Source organism: Micromys minutus (assembly GCF_963924665.1).
Source record: "Micromys minutus genome assembly, chromosome: 2".
In the NCBI taxonomy this organism is placed as follows: Eukaryota; Metazoa; Chordata; class Mammalia; order Rodentia; family Muridae; genus Micromys; species Micromys minutus.
The window spans coordinates 95,005,005-95,029,067 of record NC_137971.1 but is presented as its reverse complement, the minus strand read 5'-3'; the positions used below and the strand labels follow the sequence as shown (position 1 = coordinate 95,029,067).

The 24,063-nt window shown below is 43.7% G+C and overlaps 1 protein-coding gene across 1 annotated transcript in view; it reads right to left on the bottom strand.

Annotated features, from left to right (window-relative positions):
* Positions 1-9,697: 9,697 nt before the first annotated feature.
* Positions 9,698-24,063, bottom strand: part of POLD3 (DNA polymerase delta 3, accessory subunit) — a 35,136-nt gene continuing 20,770 nt past the window's right edge. Inside the window, exons 8-12 of the mRNA XM_080911376.1 lie at positions 22,297-22,459; positions 19,275-19,381; positions 15,900-16,003; positions 14,871-14,949; positions 9,698-10,784 (exon numbers count right to left, since the gene is read on the bottom strand). Coding sequence (XP_080767502.1) covers positions 10,582-10,784; positions 14,871-14,949; positions 15,900-16,003; positions 19,275-19,381; positions 22,297-22,459 — 656 coding nt within the window. The 3' untranslated portion in view covers positions 9,698-10,581. The remainder of the gene's footprint in view (positions 10,785-14,870; positions 14,950-15,899; positions 16,004-19,274; positions 19,382-22,296; positions 22,460-24,063) is intronic.

Here is a 24,063-nt window from a genome sequence, read left to right as displayed (position 1 = left end):
TAAGGGCAGAGCACTAGTTGCTCTTCCAGAGGACCCAGGTTCATTTGCCAATACCCACACAGTGGCTCACAGTATCTGTAACTCCAGTCTCAGGGGGTCTGAGGCCCTCTGGTGGCCTCTGTGGGCATCAGGCACACACATGGTACACAGACACATAAGCAGGTAAAACCCTCATAGACGTGCTAAGTAAAGTGCTTTAAACATCTATCATTCACAGGAGCCTTTGGCAAGTAGGTCTAGGAATCTGTTCTAAGAATGATCCAGAATGTGCTGTGGCTTCTTCAAACATGAGCACTGTGCTAAGGAAGAATCTGCTGAGCAGATTTGTTTATGAGGCATTCAGTTTTCCTAGTAGAGGCTTTTAGGTCCAGTATTTAGCCACCTGAAGGATGGAAAAAAGAAGCAGACATGCCCCCACACTTGTGCAGCGAGCAGCATAACTGAGCCACTTCCCCAGTTAATATTCTTCTATGAATGTACATATTTGGTTGCTTCTCTTCAGAACTTCATATGGGCAAGTCCTGTTTCTGGCTTTGTTGTTAACTGGTGAATGCTCAGCACAGACATAGGGCAATTTCTTGATATTCCTTTTCTTTGAGATAAGGTCTCATGAAGCCCAGGCTGGTCTTGAACTTGCTATGTAGCTGAGGATGACTTTGAACTTCTGATCCACCTCACAGGTTCCGGAATTTCATGTGATGAAATGCCGTTTTATTTGGGGCCGGGGACTGAACCTGAGGCTTTGTGGGTATTAGGCAAGTACTCTACCAAATGAGCCACATCAACAGCTCCCTTTGAGTAAACTCTAAAGCCTTAAGAGAGAGACCCAAAGCCTTCATTTTAGAGTTGACTAACTGAACCCAAAGAAGATAAATGACTTTTGTAGTCTCACGAGCCAATGAATCAAAGAAGCAGATTTGGAACTCATTCATTCATTCATTCATTCATTCTTTTCTGAGCATCTGTTATGCTCCAAGCACTGTCCCAGCTTTAGTGACAGAATGATGGACAGGACAGTCCCTGACTTCCTGAAAAAAAGTTGTATTGTGGTGGAGACTGCCCATAAGCCAATACCCCATCAGATACTAGTGATAAGTACTAAGAAGACTGTGTGTTATAGATCCCCACCTCCAACCCAACAAAAAAGGAGTAAAAAAAAAAAAAAAAAAAAAAAAAAAAACCTAACCAGTCAGCCTTCAAACCCTTGCTTTCGGCTTTTGAGGGCCAGGCTCTTTTCACTACACCAGTATGTCGGCCTGAAGTAAACAAACAAAGCCCTAATTTACGAGGCTCCCTCAGCCGCCTGTGTGTGCACTTGGTGGAGTTTACCCCCCATGCTGTCCTGAGAGAGGCCAACACCATCAGAGCAGCAGCTGACTGGCCTGCCCGCTGAAACAGGTGTCCAGGCACTGGCCAGACTGGCTTCTGCTGCTTTGAAACTTCACATCTGGTGCCCACAGAGAGGAGGAGTGTGTTGGAATAAGACGGCTATTGAACCAGTGGACTCGGGAGGGCTGGAGTTGGCTGCTCTGGAGAATGATGTAAACCACAAGGGGACAGTACTCAGGAGCCACCAGAGAAAACAGATGGACTTGAGCTGCAGGCGTGACCACTGCCTAAGTAGCTCAGGCATCGCAGGGGATCTGTTTGTCAATCATGGCATCCTCTGATGTCACACTTAGGTAAACAGAATGTGTTCTGAGACCGCTGGCTTCCCTCCGTACTGTCCAGGTAGGGCTGTGGCTGAAGCAAGTGTTTTCTATTTACACACGGAATGGCACATGGCCGACCCAGAAGGCAGGGGGGTGGGGCTGATGGATCAGTGGGAACCATTGGATCAACAACTGGGCAGTATCCCAAGGATACCCACTGCGCCCACCAGCGCTCTTTCCTCATTTTGTTATGACGTCAGTGTTGAGGCTGATGTGTTATTTTGTAACATAAAGTGGACACTTGAATAAAAACTGAATTGGAAAAAGAATTAATGAAGTATAACAACTCATTTTTCTTAAAGCGGTAAGATTAATGGCCAAAGCATTGCTCTAGAAATAATAATAACACTTGTTGACCAACCACTGGGAACATTTATTGTCTCCAGTCCTCACGGTAACCTTTAAGGAACGATTCACTTAGCAAAGTAGGTGAGCACTGAAAACTCAGAAACTAACCTGGACCCTTAGAGACTCTCAAAGACCGAATACCAACCAAGGAGCACATTCAGGCTGGCCCTAGGCCTCCCTGCACATAGTAGCAGCTGTTCGGGTTGGTCTTCACAGGGGTCCCGAACAACTGGAACGGGGGCTCTCCCTAAAGTTGTTACTTGTCTGTGGAATATGTCCTAGCTGGGCTGCCTTGTCTGGCCTCAGTGGGAGAGGATGCACCTAGCCTGCAGAGACTTGAGGTGGGGGTAGAGGAGTACCCCACCCTCTCATATTAGAAAGGGAGAGGGGGTAGGGAAGAATTGTGGGAGGGGGTGACCCCGAGTGGGAGGCAGTGAGTGGGATGTAAAGTGAATAAGTAAAAAAATTAAATAGTAAAAGAGGAAAAAAATTGTCTCTGAGGTCACACTGGGTTGGGAATGTGGCTCCGGCTTATGTAGCATTCATGAAGGCCTGGGTTCAGTCCCCAGCACCACATAAATCTACAGTGGCAGGCACAGGCATAGCACTTGGGAGTTCTAAATTCAAGGTCACCCTTGACTACTTCAGTGAGTAGTCTGGGATTTCAAAACAAGTCACACTGATCATAAATGGGCGCTGAGCTCCATCCAATCAACACAACTCTGAAGGCCAAGTAGTAGTTTTTATAAAACAACAGTGTCCATTTCTAGATGCTCTGGGGCTTCTAAAGTGCAGAGGCTGGGAATTCACTTAATTCATACTATAAACTCAGCTACATGCCAAGTTAGAACATGGGAATTCGTAAAACTGGTATCAAGTGTGCAGAAACACCTGGTCATCCGGTAGGCACATGGTAAACATGACTCGGGCTGGGCTTAGTGGACCAGTCTGAGAGTGTGGGTCACTTTGGCCCGGAGGATTCCAGAGAGCTGCTGTCAACCCAGGTCTGACTCAGAGCATGTGCGTGTGCGTCAGAGAAGGGACGCCATGAGTCCCGAGGAGCTGTGGAACCAATCCCATCTCCATGCCATAACCAGGAGCCAGCGGATTTCCAAACAGGAGGTGACCCAACAAAGACTAATCACCCCACACTGAAGTCACTCCCAACGTCCTCCTGTCCTGGCTTTCCAGAAGGATCAAGGCAGTCATCTGTTAAGAATGGAACAAAATCCAACTTCAAATTCTTTTCCTCCGCTTGTCCTCTCAAGATATAACTGCGGCTTGGCTCTGGCTTCACATTGTAGCTCGCAGCTCTCTTCGGGCCATTAAGGATGATTTTTCTAATGTACAAGTCTGACATGTTAAAATTCTTTGCGCAGTGCAAAGTCTAAACTATCCAGCAAAGACCCTGGTTACTTGGCGCCATAATCCACTAAGCTGCCGATAAAGGAAGCACTGCTCTTTCACGCCACTGCTTCTCCTCCCCCTGTAATGTCCTTTTCCCTTTCCCACCTGGAAAACTATTCTTCTCAAGTTATCAACTTTAGCACTTCCTCCTGCGTCTACCTCCCCTTAGTCCCTCAGGCAGGCAAGTCAGAAAAAGTTCAGACTTCAAGTCAGAAAAAGTCCCGGGTCGGTCTGCCTCTGGCCCTTCTTCCAGGATAGCCAGACTACCAGTCAAAAAGGCCTCCTCCAGCTGACTGGCAGTTTTCCAGGTAGGGAGAAAGATCTGGACCATCATGGACAAAAGGCTCAGGGTCCTAAACTACCATCTCTCGCCCACAATCAACAATTTTAAAGATGTGATTTGTTCTGATCCTTATGTGGAGTCTGCGAAGCACAGGCACCCAAAGATTCAGGTTCTTCTGTTCGTTTAGAACTTTTATTATTAAAAAAATATGTCTACTTCTACTTTCTTGCAATCTCTTTAAACACAGTGCGTATTGTATGGGCATGTATAGGCATGTTTGTATGTATGTAGGTGCAAGTAAACATGTGAGAACACACAGGTGGAGACCCTAAGAATCCAGGTGTTTTCCTTGGTCACTCTTCATTGAACCCAGAGGTCACCAACTGACTGGTATCCGGACTCTGCCTCTTGTTAGGTAACACATGGGTGAGTGTGGACCCCACCTAAGAGGGACATTTTGAGCATTCCATCTAGACAGACCAGAACAGCACTGTTGGTGTCACTGTTTGTCCCATCTTCATATACCTTTTAAGCCAAAGAAAGTGCCCAAGTCAAGGGTTTTGTTGTTTGGCACGTGTGTGGACATGCAGGTGCTTGTGCATGTGGAAGCCTGAGGTCAGAGGTCAGCACCATCTTCCATTTTCTACTGAGGTGGGTCTCTAGGTTAGTTCCGCTAGCTAATTAGCCCCAGGGAATACTGTCTCACCGCCTGAGTGCTGGGATTACAGGCAAGCCAATATGCTTGTGTGCCTTTTACTTGGGCGCTGGGAATCTGAACAGGTCCTCACACTTGCATGACAAATGCTCTATCCACTGAGCACCAGCCCCGAGTTCTGATCCTCTAAGTGTAGACTATCTCTATGGCCTCACCTATTTGCAAAAATGGGAACAACTGTCCCTGGGCCACTTTCTACCTATGGCCCTGTAGCATGGCTTATTTGGGGTAAAAATGCCCGATGTCCTATTATTCTTACAAAGGCTGTGTCAACAGCAAGGCCAAGAATTGAATAAACTTCTCAAGGCAAACAGTATTCTTGATTTCAGCTGAAACCAAATAGATGGACTCCTCCAAGAGCTTAATTTACAGGGTTTCTTGGTGACCCAAAATGATTGGAAAACATTATTTTTATCTAAACATCTTCTAAATTCTTTTAAAAAACTCTAAAATTTATTAGTCTGCTTGTCTAACTTTGTAAGTTAGTAAGTATGGCATACAAAACATAGTAGGCTGTGTGTAGACTCAAGAGCGCTCGGCAGGAGGCCGCAGAGAGAACTAAGACAAGCGGCTGGTAAACACTGAGACGGGCTTCAAATTAGAATGTATGGGATCTGAACACGCCCGTGTGGATTTCACCTGTAAAAAAGCATCTCCACTGGAGCTGACAGGTTGGCTCAGAAATTAAGGCTGCTCTTCCAGAGGACAGGGTTCAATTCCTAATCCTTCCACAACCACCTGTACCTCCAGTTCCAGGGGATCTGATGCCTTCTTCTGACCTCTACAGACACTAGCTAGGCACACACATGGTGCGGATATTCATGCAAGCAAAAGACCCATACAAACACACACACAAATGAGCTCCAGTCATCACTGGACAGGATGGAATGACAGACAATATGTGATTCCGCACAGAGGGGTGAGACTGGGCAATGGAGTCCAACTCTCATGATGTATATATCCTGCCTTTATATATACCCTGTATATATACTTCCCAATTCTGTGATCTTGAGCAAACTGCCTGTTTCCTCATGCAAAGCGGGAAGAAATGAGCCAGTGGACTACAGACATAGTTCAGTACAGTGTAGGCCTAGTGTGTATAAAGCCCTGGATTCCATCCCAGTACCACACAAACTGGGTGTGATGATCTAGGCCCATAGTCCCATCACTCAGGAGGTTGAGTGGACTAGGAATTTAAGGTCATCTTTGGCCAGTGAGTTTGAGGCCAGTCTGGGATACAGGAGATAGTGTCTCAAAAAGTACTCATCACAGGGTTGTTAGGAGCAAGAGTTAGTTAATATATACAATGCATGCAACAGTCTTTGGCACATAGTAGGTGCTCAAAATGAGCTCTTTTCTCCTAGTTTCGTGTGTCAAACTCTAAGGTACTGCCCAAACATTGCAGCAAGGTAGGTGGCTGAAGTCAGGGCAGAACCTGGCCTAAGTCGATGCTAGCTTCTGTGTCCATTAGAGAACCCTGCCAGCCAGTGTGCCAAAACTGTTGGGACTCCACATAATCTACAGAGTTGAACCTACAGAGAACCACCGTACAAATGGACTCAAAATAATCCTAGCTATCTGCTCAAAACTTGTCCAAAACTTTCCAGTCTCAGAGTGACAGGAACTATGTTAAAGACCCCCCCCCCCACGCATACTTTCCTTACATGGACAATATATAAATGGTGAATGAAGTTCCAATGCTGAGAGGACCCATGCAATTGGTAACCCTTCCCCAGTGGTTTCCTAACACCCATCATTGTCACTGTTGAACACGGTTGTTATAAACTAGTGTGTATGTGTCTTGCCTCCAAAACAGTAACTCACAGGCTTACAAATGCCAGTCTCTTGTCTGGGATCAGGGTGATGATCATTTAACAGCTTGGGGCTTTGCATTTGAAAGCTCCAAAACAGACATTAGACAAGGTGGTTTTTCTGTCCTTCAAGCGCAGTCCAGGAAACAGCAGGCCACAGGGAAGAAGAGCCTTGAGAAAGCCCAAGAGACCGAAGGAGAAGCTGAAGAAGGGCTAGCCACAGAGAACTCTGAGCCTTAAAAAAGAAGGTAGTGAGAGCCAAGGGGAGGCCTCAAGGAATGAGGAGCCTGGCAAGAGTGAGGGAGAAAAATAAAGGAGAGGAGTGTGGCAACTTAGGCTTGAAATGGAAGGGCAATTCTGGAGTTACGGTGGGTTCTGATCCAATGGAAAATTAGACCAGAAGCCTCGCCGAGCTTCTCGCTAAGGAGCCTGGGTGGTCATCTGTGGGTGGCCCACACTTAAGAACACACACAAAAAACTGGACAGAAACGCAAGAGGGGAGAAGTGTCATGCAGCAGGGAGTGGCAAGAGCCAATCCTAAATGCAGTTATTTGGGTACAATGTGCCCTTCAGAGAGGGCACGGTGACAGCATGGGCTAATTTACAGAGCCGCTGGGTAATAACTCAGAGAGCAACGCTCCCTTCTCCCAACAAAACGAGGCAGCCCCTGAAGGTTTCATGGTGGTAAAAGCTGCATTATGCAGCATTCTGAAATCCCAGAACCAATGAAAGGAGAGACAAGTTTACTAAAACGAGTCTTGACACTGAGTGCGTTTCTGGCAGATCTGTTATTAGACGCTAGTTCTACCCTGTCCTCAAGAAACGATTCGTTTCCTTATAAGGCTCTTCTCTTCTGCTTTCTGTAACAAGGACCATCTTCTTAAAGGAGCAAGCTAGGAGAACCTGTCCTGCCCCCATCCCACTCCATGTTTTAAGCTAAGCAGAGGTCCCTATCACCTAGGATGTCAAAGAACTATCAGCTCTTGAAATCACTTGACGGATTCTGCTACAGAAATTGGAGCTGGAGTAGAGTCTGTGGCAGCTGCGTGCTCTTTAGTCTCATTAGCACTTCCCCACTACTAGGCTTCAGATACAGTGTGCACTTGCTGACAGATGTGCTGTCACACCATACAGGAGCACGGGACATGCCGGATGTCACTCACCAGAGAACTGACTTCTAATGGAATTAAAACAATAACAAACTCTCAATGTTTTTCATTTGGCCTCCATCATCTATGGGTGAATTCCAAACTACTTAGCAGGTAGCCATTTTAAAATTCTACAACCCGGGAGCTGGGAACATGGCTCAGTAGTTAAGAGCACTGCTGCTCTTGCAGAGAGGTCTAGGATTCCATTTCCGGCACCTACATAATGGCTCAGGGATGCCTTCTGACCCTCAGGGCACCAGGAACACAAACAATGCACACACATACATACATGCAGGCAAAACACTCATACACATAACAAACTTTAATTCTACAATCTATTCCTTCACACCCAAAGCCATGCTCTCTGCCTGGGACATTCTTCTCATTCTTCTTTCTTGGTAAGAATCATACACGTCCTTCAACGGAGTGCTTGGTTCTCTCTCCCCACAGAAGCTTACTTTGAGATCCACCTTGAAAGTGCTGAAGGACCTGACTTACCTACCACTGCACTCACTGCCCTGTATGTAATTCCATTTGATAGACTTGTGTCCACAGGATCCTGAAGACAAGAAACACACTCTAGTTTCTATTGTATCCTGTGTTCTGGTCAGATGATGTATGTTAGACACAATAAATGTTTTAATATATAGTAAAAATTGTTATCTATAAGCATTTTTCAACAAAAGAAAATTCTCCTTTTTAAAAAATGTTTATTTTTTTGTTGTATATGAGTATACTGTGTTCAGACACACCAGAAACAGAAGAGGATGTAGTTCCTGGGAACTGAACTCGGGACTTTCAAAGAACTGAGCCATCCCTCCAGCCCAATTCTACTCTTTAAAACCTGTCATAAGACAGGAAAACCATCTTCCCCTTTTGACCAGGTGTAAAGCCAGAAGGCCTCCAAGAGGACATCATTTGGGTCGTGTGCTTGGTAGCATTTCAAGGAGCTGGTAGCTGCCTGCATCCACCATCGGGAGGGAAGCAGCTCCCAGTGCCTGTTACTGTGGACCACATTCAGGCTACAGATCCCAGTACGGCTCTGCTTACCAAACGGCTCATTTTAGTTCGGCTTTGTTAAGGAACCCGAGACAGATATTTGCCCAACATCACCCAGCCAGCGAGGGATGAAGCCAAACCAATACAGAATGCAAGATCAGGACGAGATTTTTCTCCTAATGAACTGAAAAGATGAAGATAGCAAATAACTTGTCCATTCCAGACTATGGGTATGAGCTTTTAACAACATACACTGAAAACTAGCCTGTTCCTGGTCAGCATTTAGGTAAATGTTCTGCCAACAGGCTGTCAAGTAACAGACCCATCGGACATTCAGTTTGAAGCTCTGCTTCAAAACAGCTTCTTGAATTTATTTAACTCATGGGTAGCCTGGCTGAGCACTACACAGACCGGAGAGAAAAGTCACCACTCAATGCCTGCTTAGCTTTGCAGGCAGCTCCGAACCCAGGTGGCATGTTGGGTATAGAAATCAGATTTGCATTCTCTCTTGAAAGATGCGACTCCAACCTGCACTGGAGCTCCAACTCAAATTCCGTTTTATTAGAAAACCTACCATAATCAGATTTTTGAAGACTGGATGGTTGCCTTGTGCTTTTCCATTCCCACTTAGAAAAATGACTAGAGGCAATGACAAAAATAACCTCTTAAAATAGGGGATTCTTCTCCAAAGGTTTCTTGTAAGCCTAAGTCCAGAAATTCTACTTTTTTCCACTTAAAAAAGAAATAAAGGTTTTGGAGTACACCGACCTTTACTCAGCTTGGTAGTCAAAGCATCTGCCAAGATCTCGACATAAGAGCAGGACTCATCCCAAGCTGCTAGGCTCCATCAGGCCCGTGCTTGGTTGCTAAAGCCGCTGCGTAAATCCCAAGGTCAGCCCCAAGCCCATTCTTCAACAGCAGGCAACTGATTATACCTCTTATGAGACAAGCCAGCCCACAGTGGAAGGGTCGGGTCAGACACCCCTCATCCCCCGTGGGTGAATCACACCAACAGTCAAGTCTGTGTTCCCTTCCCTGCAGTTCAGATTGCAAAGCCACTGCCACACAACATGGATGGGGCTCACCTCTTGCCCATCCATAATGGAAGGTGACAGAAAGTTATTATCAGGACAAAAGAACAAAAGCAAATGTTTGATTGCTGTTTATATCTATAACCAGTCACCCCCCCCCCATCTCTTCCTGGGAAGCCCGTACTGCTGGGCAAATGAACAATGTGACAAAACAGAGGAGCAGCATCTGTGCCGGAATGTGTACCTAAGTTCTCCCTTCCTTCCCAGAAAGGGAAACTGACATTTCTGGACTCTGTATTTCCTTGAGAGGGAGAAATTATCTGGTGCATACCAAGCCTTTATTTTAATCTTTCATCAACACAGGTTCCACTCTCTAGGTATTAAGTACGGGGAATCTGAAAGAAAGAAACCACACATAAGTATAATGTATACCCTGTGTTGGCAACATGACAGCTCTGTTGCCCACCATGTGACTCTAGGTCATTTCTGGTGACGCTGGGTACATAAGCACATCCCTGTCTGTGCTCTGCCCTAACCAGTGAGTGTGAGAGAAGTGTGAGGGAGCTTCCATGATGAAAGGGCACTGGCTTAGCCTGGAGCCAAATGTCACTCACCACGTCGATGGAGATAGGGAATTATAGAAGACTGTAGTTTTAGCTTCTCATCTGACCAAGACTTGAAAGATTCACAGAAAACAGGTTTGAGGGGTCAGGGGACAGAAGTATAGCAGTAGGGAGAGGAAAGTGGACAAGTGGTGAAAACATCCAGTAGAATTCATAAAATATAAACATTGTCACAAGTTCACAGAAGAGAGAGGACCAGGAGAGGAACACAGCACAGGGCAAGTGGGGCCCAGCAGGTAATTCTTGAATGAATTCTCCTAGGCAGGTAAAGATTGTGCTTTATAAACTTATTACAATGTAACAGCTTTAAAAATATTCTTTTGCCTCCTGCTTCCAGGTGACTTCCTTTCGGTTAAATAAAACAAGTGGCACAAGTGTCCCCCGATGGCAGAGCAGCATTCGACCCAGGCGAGGCAAGGAGCTAGGCAAACTTACACAGTAAGTGACAGTCTGAACTTCTTGGTCTTCTCCCTTGACCATTCTAAGTCTTTCCAGAGACAGCATTTACTTTTTCTGGAAGAAACCAGTAATGGACACTTGTCTGTTGGCTTTGCCCAGAGGAGCAGCCCCTTTCCTGGAGCCCTTCCGTTCTTCTCTGGGCTCCCTTTTCACAGTAGCAGCAGGGGGTCTGTGTGCTGAAGCCATCTTCATCTTAAGGTCCTCCTCACTGTCTGAACAGGACTCACTCTCGTAGACTTTCTCAGTCACTGGAGTAGGAGAAAAAGGGCATGGGTGGCTTGAGTCATTTACAAATGATTAAGTTGTTCTGCGTTGTTTTCTTACTGGAAAAGCACATCTAGACTCAGCCAGAAAATATCTTACAGTCACATGGCCTCTTGATGGGCCCCCACTCCTCTACTGAGTCCCATGTCGTTAGATGGGCCTTTATCATCTAATTGCCTACATCTGTTTCTTGAGTCCTAGTCTACACTGGCTAACTTCCTGAGCCCTGCACATGAACTGTACCACAAACACCTACCTCTAAACTCCATGCTATGACTGGCTTCCTGAGTCCTATTTCCATGACCCGTACACTTACCCATTTCTAATTCTGCCTTAGCATGCTCCCATCATGCACACTTGTAGCTCACTCTACCCTGGTGTCAACCACTGCCCCAACCTGAAGTCAAAATTTGTTACTCAACTGCTCAGTTTTTGAAACCAGAAGACTACTAATGAACCCAGGATTTACTACAGCCTACATCATGGTGAAAACTGCCTCAAACAAACCATTCTAGATGATACATTTGAAAGTTTTAATAGACAGACAATGATAAAATAAGAAGAAGCAATGTTACCGGTTTCCCTACTCCCTAGCAGCTGAAGGTTTTTCCTCTCCATTAAAATGGGCTTGCAGAGATGGTTCAGCTGCCAAGAGCACTTGCTTCTCCAGCAGAGGACCTGAGCTCAGTTCCCAGAACACATTTCATAACAGAAGTTCATAACTGCCTGAAATGCCAATTCCAGGGGGTCAAATATCCCCTTGTGATCGATCCTTGGACACCAGGCACACATGTGATGCACACATGTGCATGCAGTATACACATTAAAAAAAAAAGCAAAACTCCCCACACTCTTCCAAAAGGAAATCTGGCAAAGAATTCTGCTAGAGGCTAGTCCCACTCTGGTGTGTGCAGGCAGGAGCGGGACTCCAATCCTGCTCTCACAGGTCACAGTCTTCCCATGCCACTGCATCACGCCAGCCGCAGGCCACACAGAGCTACCTCGCCGAGATGAGAACTAACCCAGTCCCTCCCAGCCTTTCTGGGTGCAGCATGTGCTGCAGAAGCAGTGAAGGGAAGCATCTCTTCACTAAAAAAGGGACCTCATAGGCATGAAAGTGCTTGAAGCATTAAAGCCCAAAGTGAAATTCCCCATCAAAGAACAGAGATGTTTCACACGCTTGATAATTCCTTCTAATGAAAATAAACTGATTAAACTGTTCCAAAGGCCTAGGCCCACAGATTCAACTCTCTGTGTTCTAAAGCCTGGGCTGTCCCATGTGAACATGCAACGGGTCAGCTGGGACCTCGTGAGAACACTGCTGGATTCTAGCTCCAGGTTCCATACTAAGCAGGTCTGTGGTGGAACCTGAGAATTTTAAACACATTCCCAGACACAAACATTGATGGTCTGGGTGACACCTGATGAATCAGCGCCTCCTCTTCACTGGAACGGGAGAACACCCACTCTCAGCACATATGGATGCACCTGACAGCCGTTAGCAGACTTTCCAGGGTTCTTCCTTCACAGTATACCCTGCTGGAGGGAAAGTGGCTCCTGCCTCTACAGCACAGCCTTCACCTACATCCACCTAACCAAACAGGGATGCAAACCACCAAGTATCTCCCTGTGGGGGTCTTGGGATTTGTCTTCACTTTCAAGAACTGAGAACCTACTTTGATGTCACAAGCTTTAGAAATGTAACTCAGACTGGAGAACTTGGACTCTCTGGTGATCCAATTAGAAATGAAGCATCTCAGTCAGTGTGATGCAAGCACCTGACATCTGTATACTTGGAGACTGGTAAGAGAGCCCTGATGGGACCAGCCCAAGTTATATGGTGAGACCATGCCTACAAAGGAAGAAAGGAAAAGAAAAAGACAAGGAAATGCGGAAGAATTCCAATTTTAGCAAGACTTTCAGGTACTTCATATAGCTAATAATATTAGAGAAATCTGTCAACCTTTTTGCAAAGATACTTGAGACATTCCCAATGAATATCTACAGTCCAGCAAGCATGATCCCAGAACACCCTCTATCCACAACATGCACCATGAGATATGCATTATATGACTCAATTCATGGGACAAAATCATGAGCTATTATTTATTTATGTCAGGAAGATCTGAAGAGCGGTTTAACCCTGTTGCTTCACAAGCTATATTCTCTACTCAAATGGCAGCATGCCTATACTACCGTATGTCAGCATTGATTACTTTGTAATTTCACAATTTCTTGGTAAAACCACTGACTGTCTCGTGGCTGACTTCGTGTGGCACACTGGTATATCTCAATTAAAAGGGGCTCCTATAGTTACAGCTTAGCTGCTTCAAACTACAGGAAAAGGGAGATTTGAACTTCAAAGCACAGCCCCTCTCTGTCACTTTCCTTGGCTGCCATTCCAAGAAGCCCGCTGTATGAATGACATTCCATTCAGTTTCTTTGCTCTTAGAAACCCCTTCCTTGATCAGAGATTCACCCCTACCTAGTTCACCATAATTCCTGCTATAATCTAACAAGAGAAGGGCAAGCCCCTGTGCCGATCCATCTGCAGTCAAAGCAGAATGAAGGAGGCACAGCCTTTGCCAAGAGTCATCAGGCTGCACTTGGACTAAAAACCTTACAAAAAGGTGCTATGTGAGCAGTTCCCCTCACTACCTCTGAGCCTGACAACAAGTTTTGTGTGGAGAAAGGCTTACAAAGAAGCCCATGTTCCATGCCTGCTCAAAATATGAGGGCTCAAAACAAAGCAATAAATAATTAGCCACAGATTCCTAGTGAACTCTCATAAAGATATCCTTTACTTTCTTCTTTTAGAGTAAAAATGAGAAATAAAAAAAACTCACAGATGCTTTTGCCTTTTAAATTCAATTAAATATCACACCTTAAATAGCTAAAGCATTCTAATTATATAAAATACTAAAAGCAAAACAAAACAAAACAAAAAAATGCCCCATAAACACATATGCACAGATTTTCAGGAAAAGTGGCACAAAGAGAGGACCAGCATATGCAGAGTGTTAGCTCCCCATTACAGAAGGCAGTCACAGTGACAAGCCTGTCAGAAGAATGGGAGATGATAGGGCATGTGACCAACACAGTGTCTCAATGAGCTTAACGAGCACCCTGTTAAGGAAGAGCTGACTCTGTGGAGCAAACCAACCTTAAACAACAGAAATTTAAATAAGAAAAGGAAAATCAAAAGAGAGAGCAACACACCTTTAACACCAACACTTGGGAGGCAGAAGCAGGTGGGTCTGTGAGTTCAAGGCCACCCTGGTCTACAGAGTGAGTCCCAGGACAGCTGGAGCTACACAAGAAAAACCCTTTCTCAAAAACCAAACCAAAACAACAAAAAAGATAGGGCATTAGAATCTTCTCTAGGAGATCCACTTCATGGTGGGTGCCATAAGAAAGGAGAAAGAACTATCCCTGCTCCAACAGACTAGAGGTTTATAAGCCTAAACCCATGACTGCTTCCAGACAGAAGAGCTTGGTGTTGGAATCTGAGCACGTCAACAGGTTTCAAGTGTTGAATCCCAAAAGCCCCACTGAAGACCACCGAATTGTGGAAAGGGGCTGAGCTGCACAAGGAGGAACACACAGGAAGCAGGGAGATCAAATCATACTCTCCTAAGATGAATGAGACTGGGCACCAAACACTTGACTCCCTCCAGAGTCTAATTATGTGCAGGAAGCTTCCTTTTCACTACTGAAACGTTCAACACAATCAGTATATAAAAGGATGTTTCTCAATGTTTGAAAGTGTTGCTACTTCCTCTGAATCTTCACAATAGATATTTCTCTTCCATTCCACAGACCAAGAAAATCTCCAGCAGAGATGACACGGCCCCCATGCCGCACACCCAGAGCTGTATTTCCTGGCGCAGGGCGCACACAAAAGCCCAGTGATCTGACCCCACTGCAGAGGTCGTTGTGCTCTGTATTGTAAGTGTGGGCCACTGACCAGAAGCAGCAGCTTGCATGGGCTAAGTCCCAGGAGCATTCACATCTGGAACAGACTGCTCTGCAGGGGATTCTAGTGCCTCTGATCCAAACATCTGTCTTACCTATGCAGCCTTCTTCATCCACAAAGGTTTTAGATTTCAGTACACGCTTTCGTTTTCTTTTGTTTTCTCCACTTGAACGCTAAAAGACCAGAGTGTAACAATATTAAGTTGACCAGTGAAGCTATAGAGAAGAAAAACAAAAGGTTTTAAGTCTCTAAAAACCTCCTACCATGCCATTATGACAAAAGGTAGAGAGAAACTCTATGCAGCCCTGCTGCACTGCCTTAATGCTTACTGAATGCATTGGCACCTTCCCAATTACAGAAAGAAAAGCAGCATGCTCAGGAAAGATCTGTGTTCTTGGTAAAAAAGACAAACAGGTTAAGGACTTTAGTGGAAGAGAGACAAGGACAGCGCGCACTGCATGCAGCAGGCTGTGTAAGGAAAGCTGGGGCAGTCCTTATGGCTCTGAGTATGCACCCATGAAGAAGACACTTGCTTTGCTCAGCCTTGGCATTGCAACGCCATGCCCAGCCAGTTTAGCCAGGAGCAGACATTACTACTGTCATTTTCCTTTTGTCTCCACTGTCTCTTTGATCCCATTCTTTGGCTATGATGTGACAGCACAAGATTTACAGAAGGCTTATCAGCATTTCACCATCCACACTCACAGGCCACAGCTGAAGAGCATTCAGTCGCTGTTAGTTGTAGTTTTTCTCATCCAGTCCTTTCCCTGAAGAGCAAATTTAAGCTTTGCCTTCCTTTATCTTCCATAATTTGCCCTGGTGCAGGCAGAGCCTCCTTTTGCACAATTCCAACTGCAGCTATGAGGCACCGCAGCCATATGGTAATGGTCACAAAAACCAGAACAGCTGCCCACTACAGCCTTCCTAAGGCTGTACCCTAAGCAATGGCTCCTCTCAGGTGAGAAGAGAGGCATGTTTCTTTGGCCAACCTGAGGAGGAGCACCATGAAATAGAGCCAGCTACCAGCACTGGTGAAGCAGAGAAAGTGACACATGATTCAACATGGTGCCTGTAGGTTCCTAAGAGAAAAGACACACAGGATGGAGCACTCTGGTGGGTTTACCTTGACAGGAGGCGGCTCAGGTTTTGGAATAGGATCAGGAGGTGGAGATGCAGGAGGTGGAGATGGTGAGTCTGCTTCATACATCTCAGGAGAGTTTGCAAAGACTGGGAAAACAAAAAGGCTTAATGAAGATGACAAGCTCTAACTGGCTGCTGCCTTCTCCACTGCATCTGCCTTGAAATGTGTGGTTTTCACAGGGCATTTTATAAGCAGTAATCAACCCAGGACTCTGAAGTTAGACTTAACTTTAAGAAGCACATTAATTTTACATAATTACAACTGGAGAATAAAGAATTTCTAAAGTTGATAATACCTTACAGATTATCTTGGCCAAGGGTTTTATTACAAGATCAGAGCATGAAGCTGGTTGAAAGATACCGATCCCTTGTCACATGTCAGGAGTTTCACTTTATCCTCACAGAGCTAAGAAACAGATTTTACTCCCATAACACAGTTGAATAAACAGAGGTTTCAGGAAATTCCTTTACTTGACAAAAGCTCATGACTTATAACAAGATTTAAACCCATCAGTGTGACTCCACAGCCTTTCCTACTCAACGCAACACAGCAGCATCTCTGCTGCTGTGGTCAGACAGTGACTCACCCCAGACTGTCTTTGAAAGCTGATCTCCATGAAGGTCCTAACAATCAAACCTGATTAGTAGCTTCTATGGGACTATTTCTACCGACTTCACTGATAAGCCTTGCTTTGCCACACAGAGCATGGGCAGGAAAAGTTAGGAGAGAGAATGTGGTGGGAATGGAATCCACAATGGAGCACCATGGGGAGGAATTCCAGTGTCTCAATAAAGAAACAGAGGTCCAGGAGAAGGCCTTCAGAGAGGAGGGGAAGAGCCGCAGCAGACATACTGCTTGTCTGGAGCTGAGGTTCTGACCCAGGGCCTTCCAACTACAGTGTAGTGAGCACTCTACACTGAGCTATGTCCCTGACCCCATCCTGCTGCTGAATCACCACAAACAAATTGCTGGTCATGGGCATGGCAGCTGTTTAGTTTCACCTGTTCCCTGAAGCTAGCTCCAGGCTACAAATCTTGAAACTGAGTTTCTCCTAATTGATTAAGTCAGTGTTAGAAATTATGATAGTGGAGTGTTCATGGCCAAATGACCTAAAGAGGTGAAGCAGTACAGGAGCCAGAATAAAACAGTAAGTGAAACACTTCACATATGAAATGGGCCCCTAACTCTGTAAGATCAGCAGAGCAAGAGACAGAAACGAAAGGAAAGCTGTGCAGTCGCAGTTTAGCTATGAAGCCAGTGCATGATGGGAGCCTCAACAAGAGAAGTGTCATACACTAGAACCAAGAACTCAATGTTCTAAGCAATGGCTAATTAATTCCCTCAGTGGTCAGAGGGAAGTCTAGGCAGCAAGGAAGGCTAAAGGAGTTTCTAGTACTTTTATTTTCATTCAGTTCCTCAACAACATGGCTTACAAAGGAGCCAATTCCAATGGCTCCCTCTTGGGCCCCCCTAGCAGTGCATGTAACTCTTTACCTATCTCACCTCAAAGAGACAGGGATGCCACGGTTGTCCTGGCACTAATGCAGACCAGCAGTAACTGTTTGCTTTGACCAAGGAGAATAAGCACTTCCTGAATAAAATTCGGGGTGAGGACAATTCAGGTCAAGGGAAGACCAGACACTGCCGCCTTTCCACTTGCCCACCTCCAAAGAATCATAGAATAATAAAATGTCATAATCCCATGGGAGAGAAGAGAACAGAGAAATAAAGAGATTTCAACACAACCTGAGAGATGGAAGGCAGATGGGAGAATGCTGACAACAAAAGTCATTTCAGTGATTCAGATGGTAGGGATTATCATTATAAACTGTTTTATCTGACTTTTAAAATTGTGTATATGTAGACTGTGTTTAAACTTAAATATTTTAAGGAAGGATAAACAACCAACATTTTCTACTTTATAAACATTAGCCACTCATTCTCATAATAACTCCACAAATCATTATTTGTCTCATATAACTGAGGTTCAAAGACATTTAAAAAAAAAACTTGTCCATATTCAGTCTTTACCATTAAGCCAAGCCTTCTGACTTAGCACACTTTTACTGACGTAAATATGAAGATGCTTTGTGCACTAGTGTATCTGAAATAGATTTGTAGCTGATGATGAAAAACATTCATGTGGCAAAGTACCAGCTCCAGAAAGTAGCTCTGCTGGGAAAACTAGCTTCAGCTTACCAGCAATGTAACCAACCACTTGCTTGTCAAGAGTTAGAGACTAGAAACTCCAACTCCTGGAAAGCAATCGCCACTTCCTAGGATTCAATACATATCATTACCTAGAACCAATGTGCATGTGTCATGCGCTTAACATTCTCCACAAACAACACGAAGGACTGAAAACATTAGCAAGTACCTAACAGCCATAAAAACTATTGCTTAGCAACAGAAAGACTAATGGTATTTCTTCCTGGGCCTGGCATGTTTCTTTTAAATACGAAGAACTACTAAAGGTGCTTATGATGCTTCCAGGATGAAGAGGAGGCCTTGCTGAGGTGTGAAAAGCTAATGTGTGTCAAGTGCTGTCCTGGCATTTCTGACATGCTGTCTTCATGTTCACAAAGAGCTGTAATTTGTAGTGACATTGTAACTCTGAAGGAGTTAAATCTCTGCCCAATACCAGAAAACACAGGAAGCAGGGCAGGAAGATTTCAACCCAGGTCTGTGTGTGACTCGAGCGCCTGCATCACTGCACACCTGTGGCACATCTGCTAATGCCTAGCCTGAGGTGGCAGACCACGCTATTATCATCAGTGGAACACAATAAAAAGCTAGAGATGGCTTTTCAGACACAGGAATGTTAGGATAAAATGATTTACTCAGATTCCAGCATGATCTCCAGCAGAGGGAAGTACCTGAGAGCCTCTGCTCTGTCATCTGCTGTCACACGCTGCTCACCGACATTAATGCCTTTGCACTCCTTCCCTCCTACGCACTGCAAACATTAAATATTTTGTGGGCTACAATCAACCGTGGGAACTCAGCTCAGAGCTGCCACTTTCAGAACCAACCACTAGACTATCCTCTCTGAGAGAGGAACAAGTGTATGCACATGTTCGTGTGTGTGCAGATGTACATGTAATTCTACAGTATGCACATGAACTGCCAAAGGGACACCAGCCTTAAAGAGAAAAGAAAGCTCTTAGTATGTGCATATTCACAAGTTACCAAATGACCCCTATGCTGATCAAAAGACTAAAGTCGATTTCAATGAGAAATACTCTTTCGTTGCTATAACCACTGCTTTCATTGTAGTCCACAGTAAGTGACACTTTTAGGTTCTTGAGCAGGAACCAAGAAATGACACCGCTAACAAAAATGATTAGCAGTGTTTACCTTCATCTTCACTGCTATCAGACTGAGGAAGCTTGATTCTTCTCCTCTTTTTCTTCAGGTTTTCGGTTTCCTTTGCTTCCTCATCAGATAAGTCTCCTCGCTTGCCCCTGTTGCCATCCAGGAATAAATTAAGCCCGTTACACAGGACATATGCTTAATGTATATGTTCCTATGCAGCTTCTTTCAGAGTCCTCAGTCTTAATTCCAGAGAGTAGAAATAACTAACAGTGAAAGACTTAACTCCTCTTTTGTTTGTTTGACACAGGGTTGGTTTTTGTTTGTTTTTCTGAGACAGACTTTCTCTGTGTAGCCCTGGCTGTCCTGGAATTTGCTCTATAGACCAGGCTAGCCTCCAACTCAGAGCTCCACCTGCCTCTGCCTTGAGTGCTGAGATTAAAGGGCTGACACAGGGGTCTATGTAGTACCGGCTGTCCTGGAACTTGATATGTAGATCAGGCTAGTCTCAAACTTACAGAAATCCTCCTGCCTCTGCCTCCTGAATGGCTAACCACCACACCCAGTGAGAAGACTGGTTCGTTGGAGATATGTACCGGTATAACTACAACTACACCACTTTATAGGTGGCCAGAATAAAAGGTTTACCCAGTTCCCACAGGCCATTTTATCTAGAGTCCTCTAGATGCCCCACCCCCACCCCTGCTAACTGGCCTTTTAGTTTTTAACATAGAATTAATAAACAGCCAAACAACTCTAATGCAAAGACCAGAAAGGAAAATACTGTTCTCAAGAAGCTCTGGCAGGCACATGTCTATAATTTCAACAGAGAGGCTTCTGAGACTAAGACCAACCTGGGCCTCACAGTGAAACCTTGCTTCAATAGATGAACATGCTCCGGCCAACTGCACGAGCTATTATACAACATGGTAAAATTTAATGAACAAATAACTTTTGTGGGACACGACTGTTAAAGGCTAAGTAGATATTCAACAGGTAGGAAGGGAAGACAAATACTCTAAAGTGAAAGAACAATGTGAACAAAGGCACAGACAAGACCATAAAGTCATTCTAATGATGTAATAAAAACCTAGACTCTGTCCTGACATTATTCAGCTCCTCTGTCTGCTTTCTTCATTACAGCACTCATTTAATCAACAGATAATTAGGGCCTATTGTGTGTTACAGTCTACAGACATGTAAACCAGGGTACTTTTGCCATTGAGTACCTGTCTTATTTCATCTTCAACATTTTTTTTCTACTTTAGTGGAGAAAATAAAATACACCCAACGTAAGCCAAAAGAAATAAACATATTAGCAGAAAGCAATGAAGTAGAAAAGAAAGAAAAATTTAAAAGCCTAAAGTTGTTCCGTTAAAGAGAAAAGATTAACATGCCTTTTACAAAAGAGGGAAGACCCATATACTTCCAAGTAAGAACTAGAGAATAAAGGAATCTGTAGTCTTAACTGTACAGTGAATAAATACTCCAAAAACAAGACTGGATTATGAACGATTTTATTAAGCTCAAGCACTTAAAGGAAATAAATTCCATTAAAAGCACAACTTACTCAAAATCAATCCAAAGGAACTAGAAAATTTGAATAACACTATTTAAAGAAGCTCTCAGACTCAAAAATAAAATCCTTCTTATAAAGAAAACCCAGGCCCAGATTCACTGATAGATTTTTATCATATATTTAATTTAAAAGTACTGGAAATATACCTACACAGGGCCAGAGATGGCTCAGCAGGTCAAGGTGCTTATTGTCAAATCTGATGAACAGAAATGAAATCTGATGAACTCCCACATGTATGCCCTATGCGCCATAGCATGTACATACACTCCCCCGACACACACACCAGACAAGAAATGTAAAAATATAAAATAAAATTCACAAAGTTCTTTGGAAAATGGGAAAACTCTTAACTTAGGAAGTTAACAGAAGTTTGATACTAAAGCTTGCTAATTACCAGGAAAAAAAAAAAAAAAAAAAAAAAAACAGATGATAGAAAATATAGATATTTGAGGATATAGAGATCCTAAAAATATAGAACCCCCCTAGGGCTATATCAACGGATCTAGCAGTATGTAAAATAAATAAATATGACCAAGGAACTAATCCCAAGAATGCAAGGCTGGTTTAACATTTTCATGTCAATCAGTATAATCCACCATATTAGCAGAAAAAGTATATGAGCCATCTCAGTAAAAGCAGAAAGACCACGTTAAAATGTAAAACCAATGAATAAAAAGCCTCTCAGCAAACCTGAAATAGAAAAAACATCCTCAGTCTGGTAAAGGATACCTACTGAAAACTGACACTTGACTTGCTGTTTAACAGTGGGCGACTGAGCCCATGCCTGGTACCAGCCTCTAACAGTCACACTTCATCCACAGGTGTCATGTGTTCCCAGGAGGGAATGGCCCACTGGACAGAGCCTTACCTCTCTGAAATGTCACTATTTTGTTGCTCCAACTTTACCACAAAAGTTGGTTCTTTGTGGGCCTATCAGTGCTGACAGTGTCCTTTAGAATTTCTTTCAACAGACTAATTCCTACCAGCTATGAGGTAGTGTCTCAAACTCCTGGATCCATTTTTAACAGCTTGTGTGCTTTTTATTTTCTTTTCTAATTACATTTTACCACTTGAAAAATAAACTCATTGATATAAAAAGAAAACAAAGAACTTCTTCTCTTAAACTGGACTGGAAACAGTAACTTCTCACTGGGTAATTTGATGTGAAACACACATGCACACACACTTACACAGTGTCTACACATTTAAACTGAAGTCTGGAGGCAAAGGCAATCAATTTGCATCAATTGGGACAAAATGTGGCCTTGGATCCTAAATCACCCGAACCAGCTGCCCCGTGATCCTAACTCACTAGATGAGCTATGGGGCTCTGTCTTCATTCTATCTGGATGGTTACATCCCTAAAGCATTAAGTAGGATTTAATGCTGAGCTACAAACTGCCTGCTGCAGAAAGCCCAAACAGACCATCTCACCTCCACAAGACACTCTCTTCCCCTCCCCTCCCCCAAGGGGTAAAATTTTCCTACCACTTTTTTTCCTTCTGCTGCATCTTCACAGGCTCTGACTTTCTGGATTTCTTCAGAGCTGGGGGAGCTGCCAGCTTTGGTTCAGTGACAGACACTGGAGGTTGCTCCACCGTTTTTTCTTCCTTTACTGCTTGTTCTGAATCCAAATTGACTTTAAGTTTACCTACAAAGGAAGTACAGCAGATGATATATAACCCACCATACAATATTAATCCATCACTCTCTGACAGCCCACTATGTACCAGGTAACATGTTAGGAGCAAGGGATAACGAACAGCCCTGTCCTAAGAGCACAGCTGACAGCACCTGCATTCTTCGTTTCTGCTCCACTAACCTCTCATTACATCACTGCTCTAAACGACAGCAAACAAAGGTCTAAAAATACCAAATTCAGCTTTGGGGCTTTATTGTTTTTATTATATTTATTACTTTATTTTATGTATGCTGTGTGTGTATATGCCATGGTACATGTATAAAGCTTAAGAGTCATATGTTCTCTCCCACCACCATGCAAATCCCAGGGATCAAACTTATGGCAGCCCCTAAGTTCATCTTAATTTCAAATAGAAAAACAGAGCTGCTAGTAGTCATGATGTTCAAGAATAGAGTTTAAAAACTGGTGACAGCTACATTAGTAGCAACATCTTTTCTATTCTACCTTTAAAAAAATTATTTATTTTGTTTGTATGGGTATTTTATCTGCATGTATATCTGTGTACCACATGCACATCTAGTGCCTGTGGAGACCAGAAGAGAGCATTAGATCCCCTGGGACTACAGTTACAGATGGTTGTGAGCCACCATGTGAGTGCTGGGAATTGAACCTGGGTCTTTAGAAAAGCAGCCAGTGCTTTTTAACTATCGAGCCCTGTATTCTTTCTCCAAGCCCTGTATTCTACCTTTGGATGCCTAGATGCTCCTATCTCACTACCACCCTCGATGATAAAACCGAATTAATTCAAATCCTGCTTCCCTCTGGGTAAGTCCAAACATCTTTTCTCTTTGAGAACTGGAATAATATTTACAAGACTACTACCAGTTACAAACATTAAGTGAGTTACTCAAGGTATCACTAAGAAGAAAAATAAGCTCTGGATATGGGCCTCAGCCTGTTCAACTCCTGTTCTGGCTCTCTATATTAAGTTGAGATACCTCAACACACATAAGCAGCCATGTAGGACAGGAAGGACCCAGACAACCAAAAAATAATTTAGCCTCGTGCATACTCAGTGGTAGCTTTTTATAGGCAAAGTCACAATATACAATTAGAAAGCTATAAACAGCAATTGGTTCTTCAAAGAAACAGTTTGGGTTACCTGTTCTAAAACTGCTCAATCGATTTTTAAAGCATGCATATTCTTTGATAGTGTAGATAATGGGTCAGAATATAAAATGCAACCTATTCCTATTTTTGAGGGTTTGTGAGGAAAACCTAAACGGTGGGCTTCACCAGTGATGGTATCACTGCTTCAATTTTTAATTCTGTGGCTCTCATTTATCTATGATTTTCAAACTTTTCCACTAAAACATCTCAATGACTAGGAAAGTGAACATTTTGCAAACAATAGAATTTTATTCTTTTAAAGGCTAAGTAAACTATCATTGTCTGCATCTATCTATGAGGAAAGACTGTTTTGTTTTCCATTGTATCACCAGTGTGCAATAGTGACAAACACATATAGTAGGTATTCAATTAACATTCTATAAGATATAACATTTGAAATGTAAATACATAAAATATCCATAAAAATTTTATTTGAAAAAAGT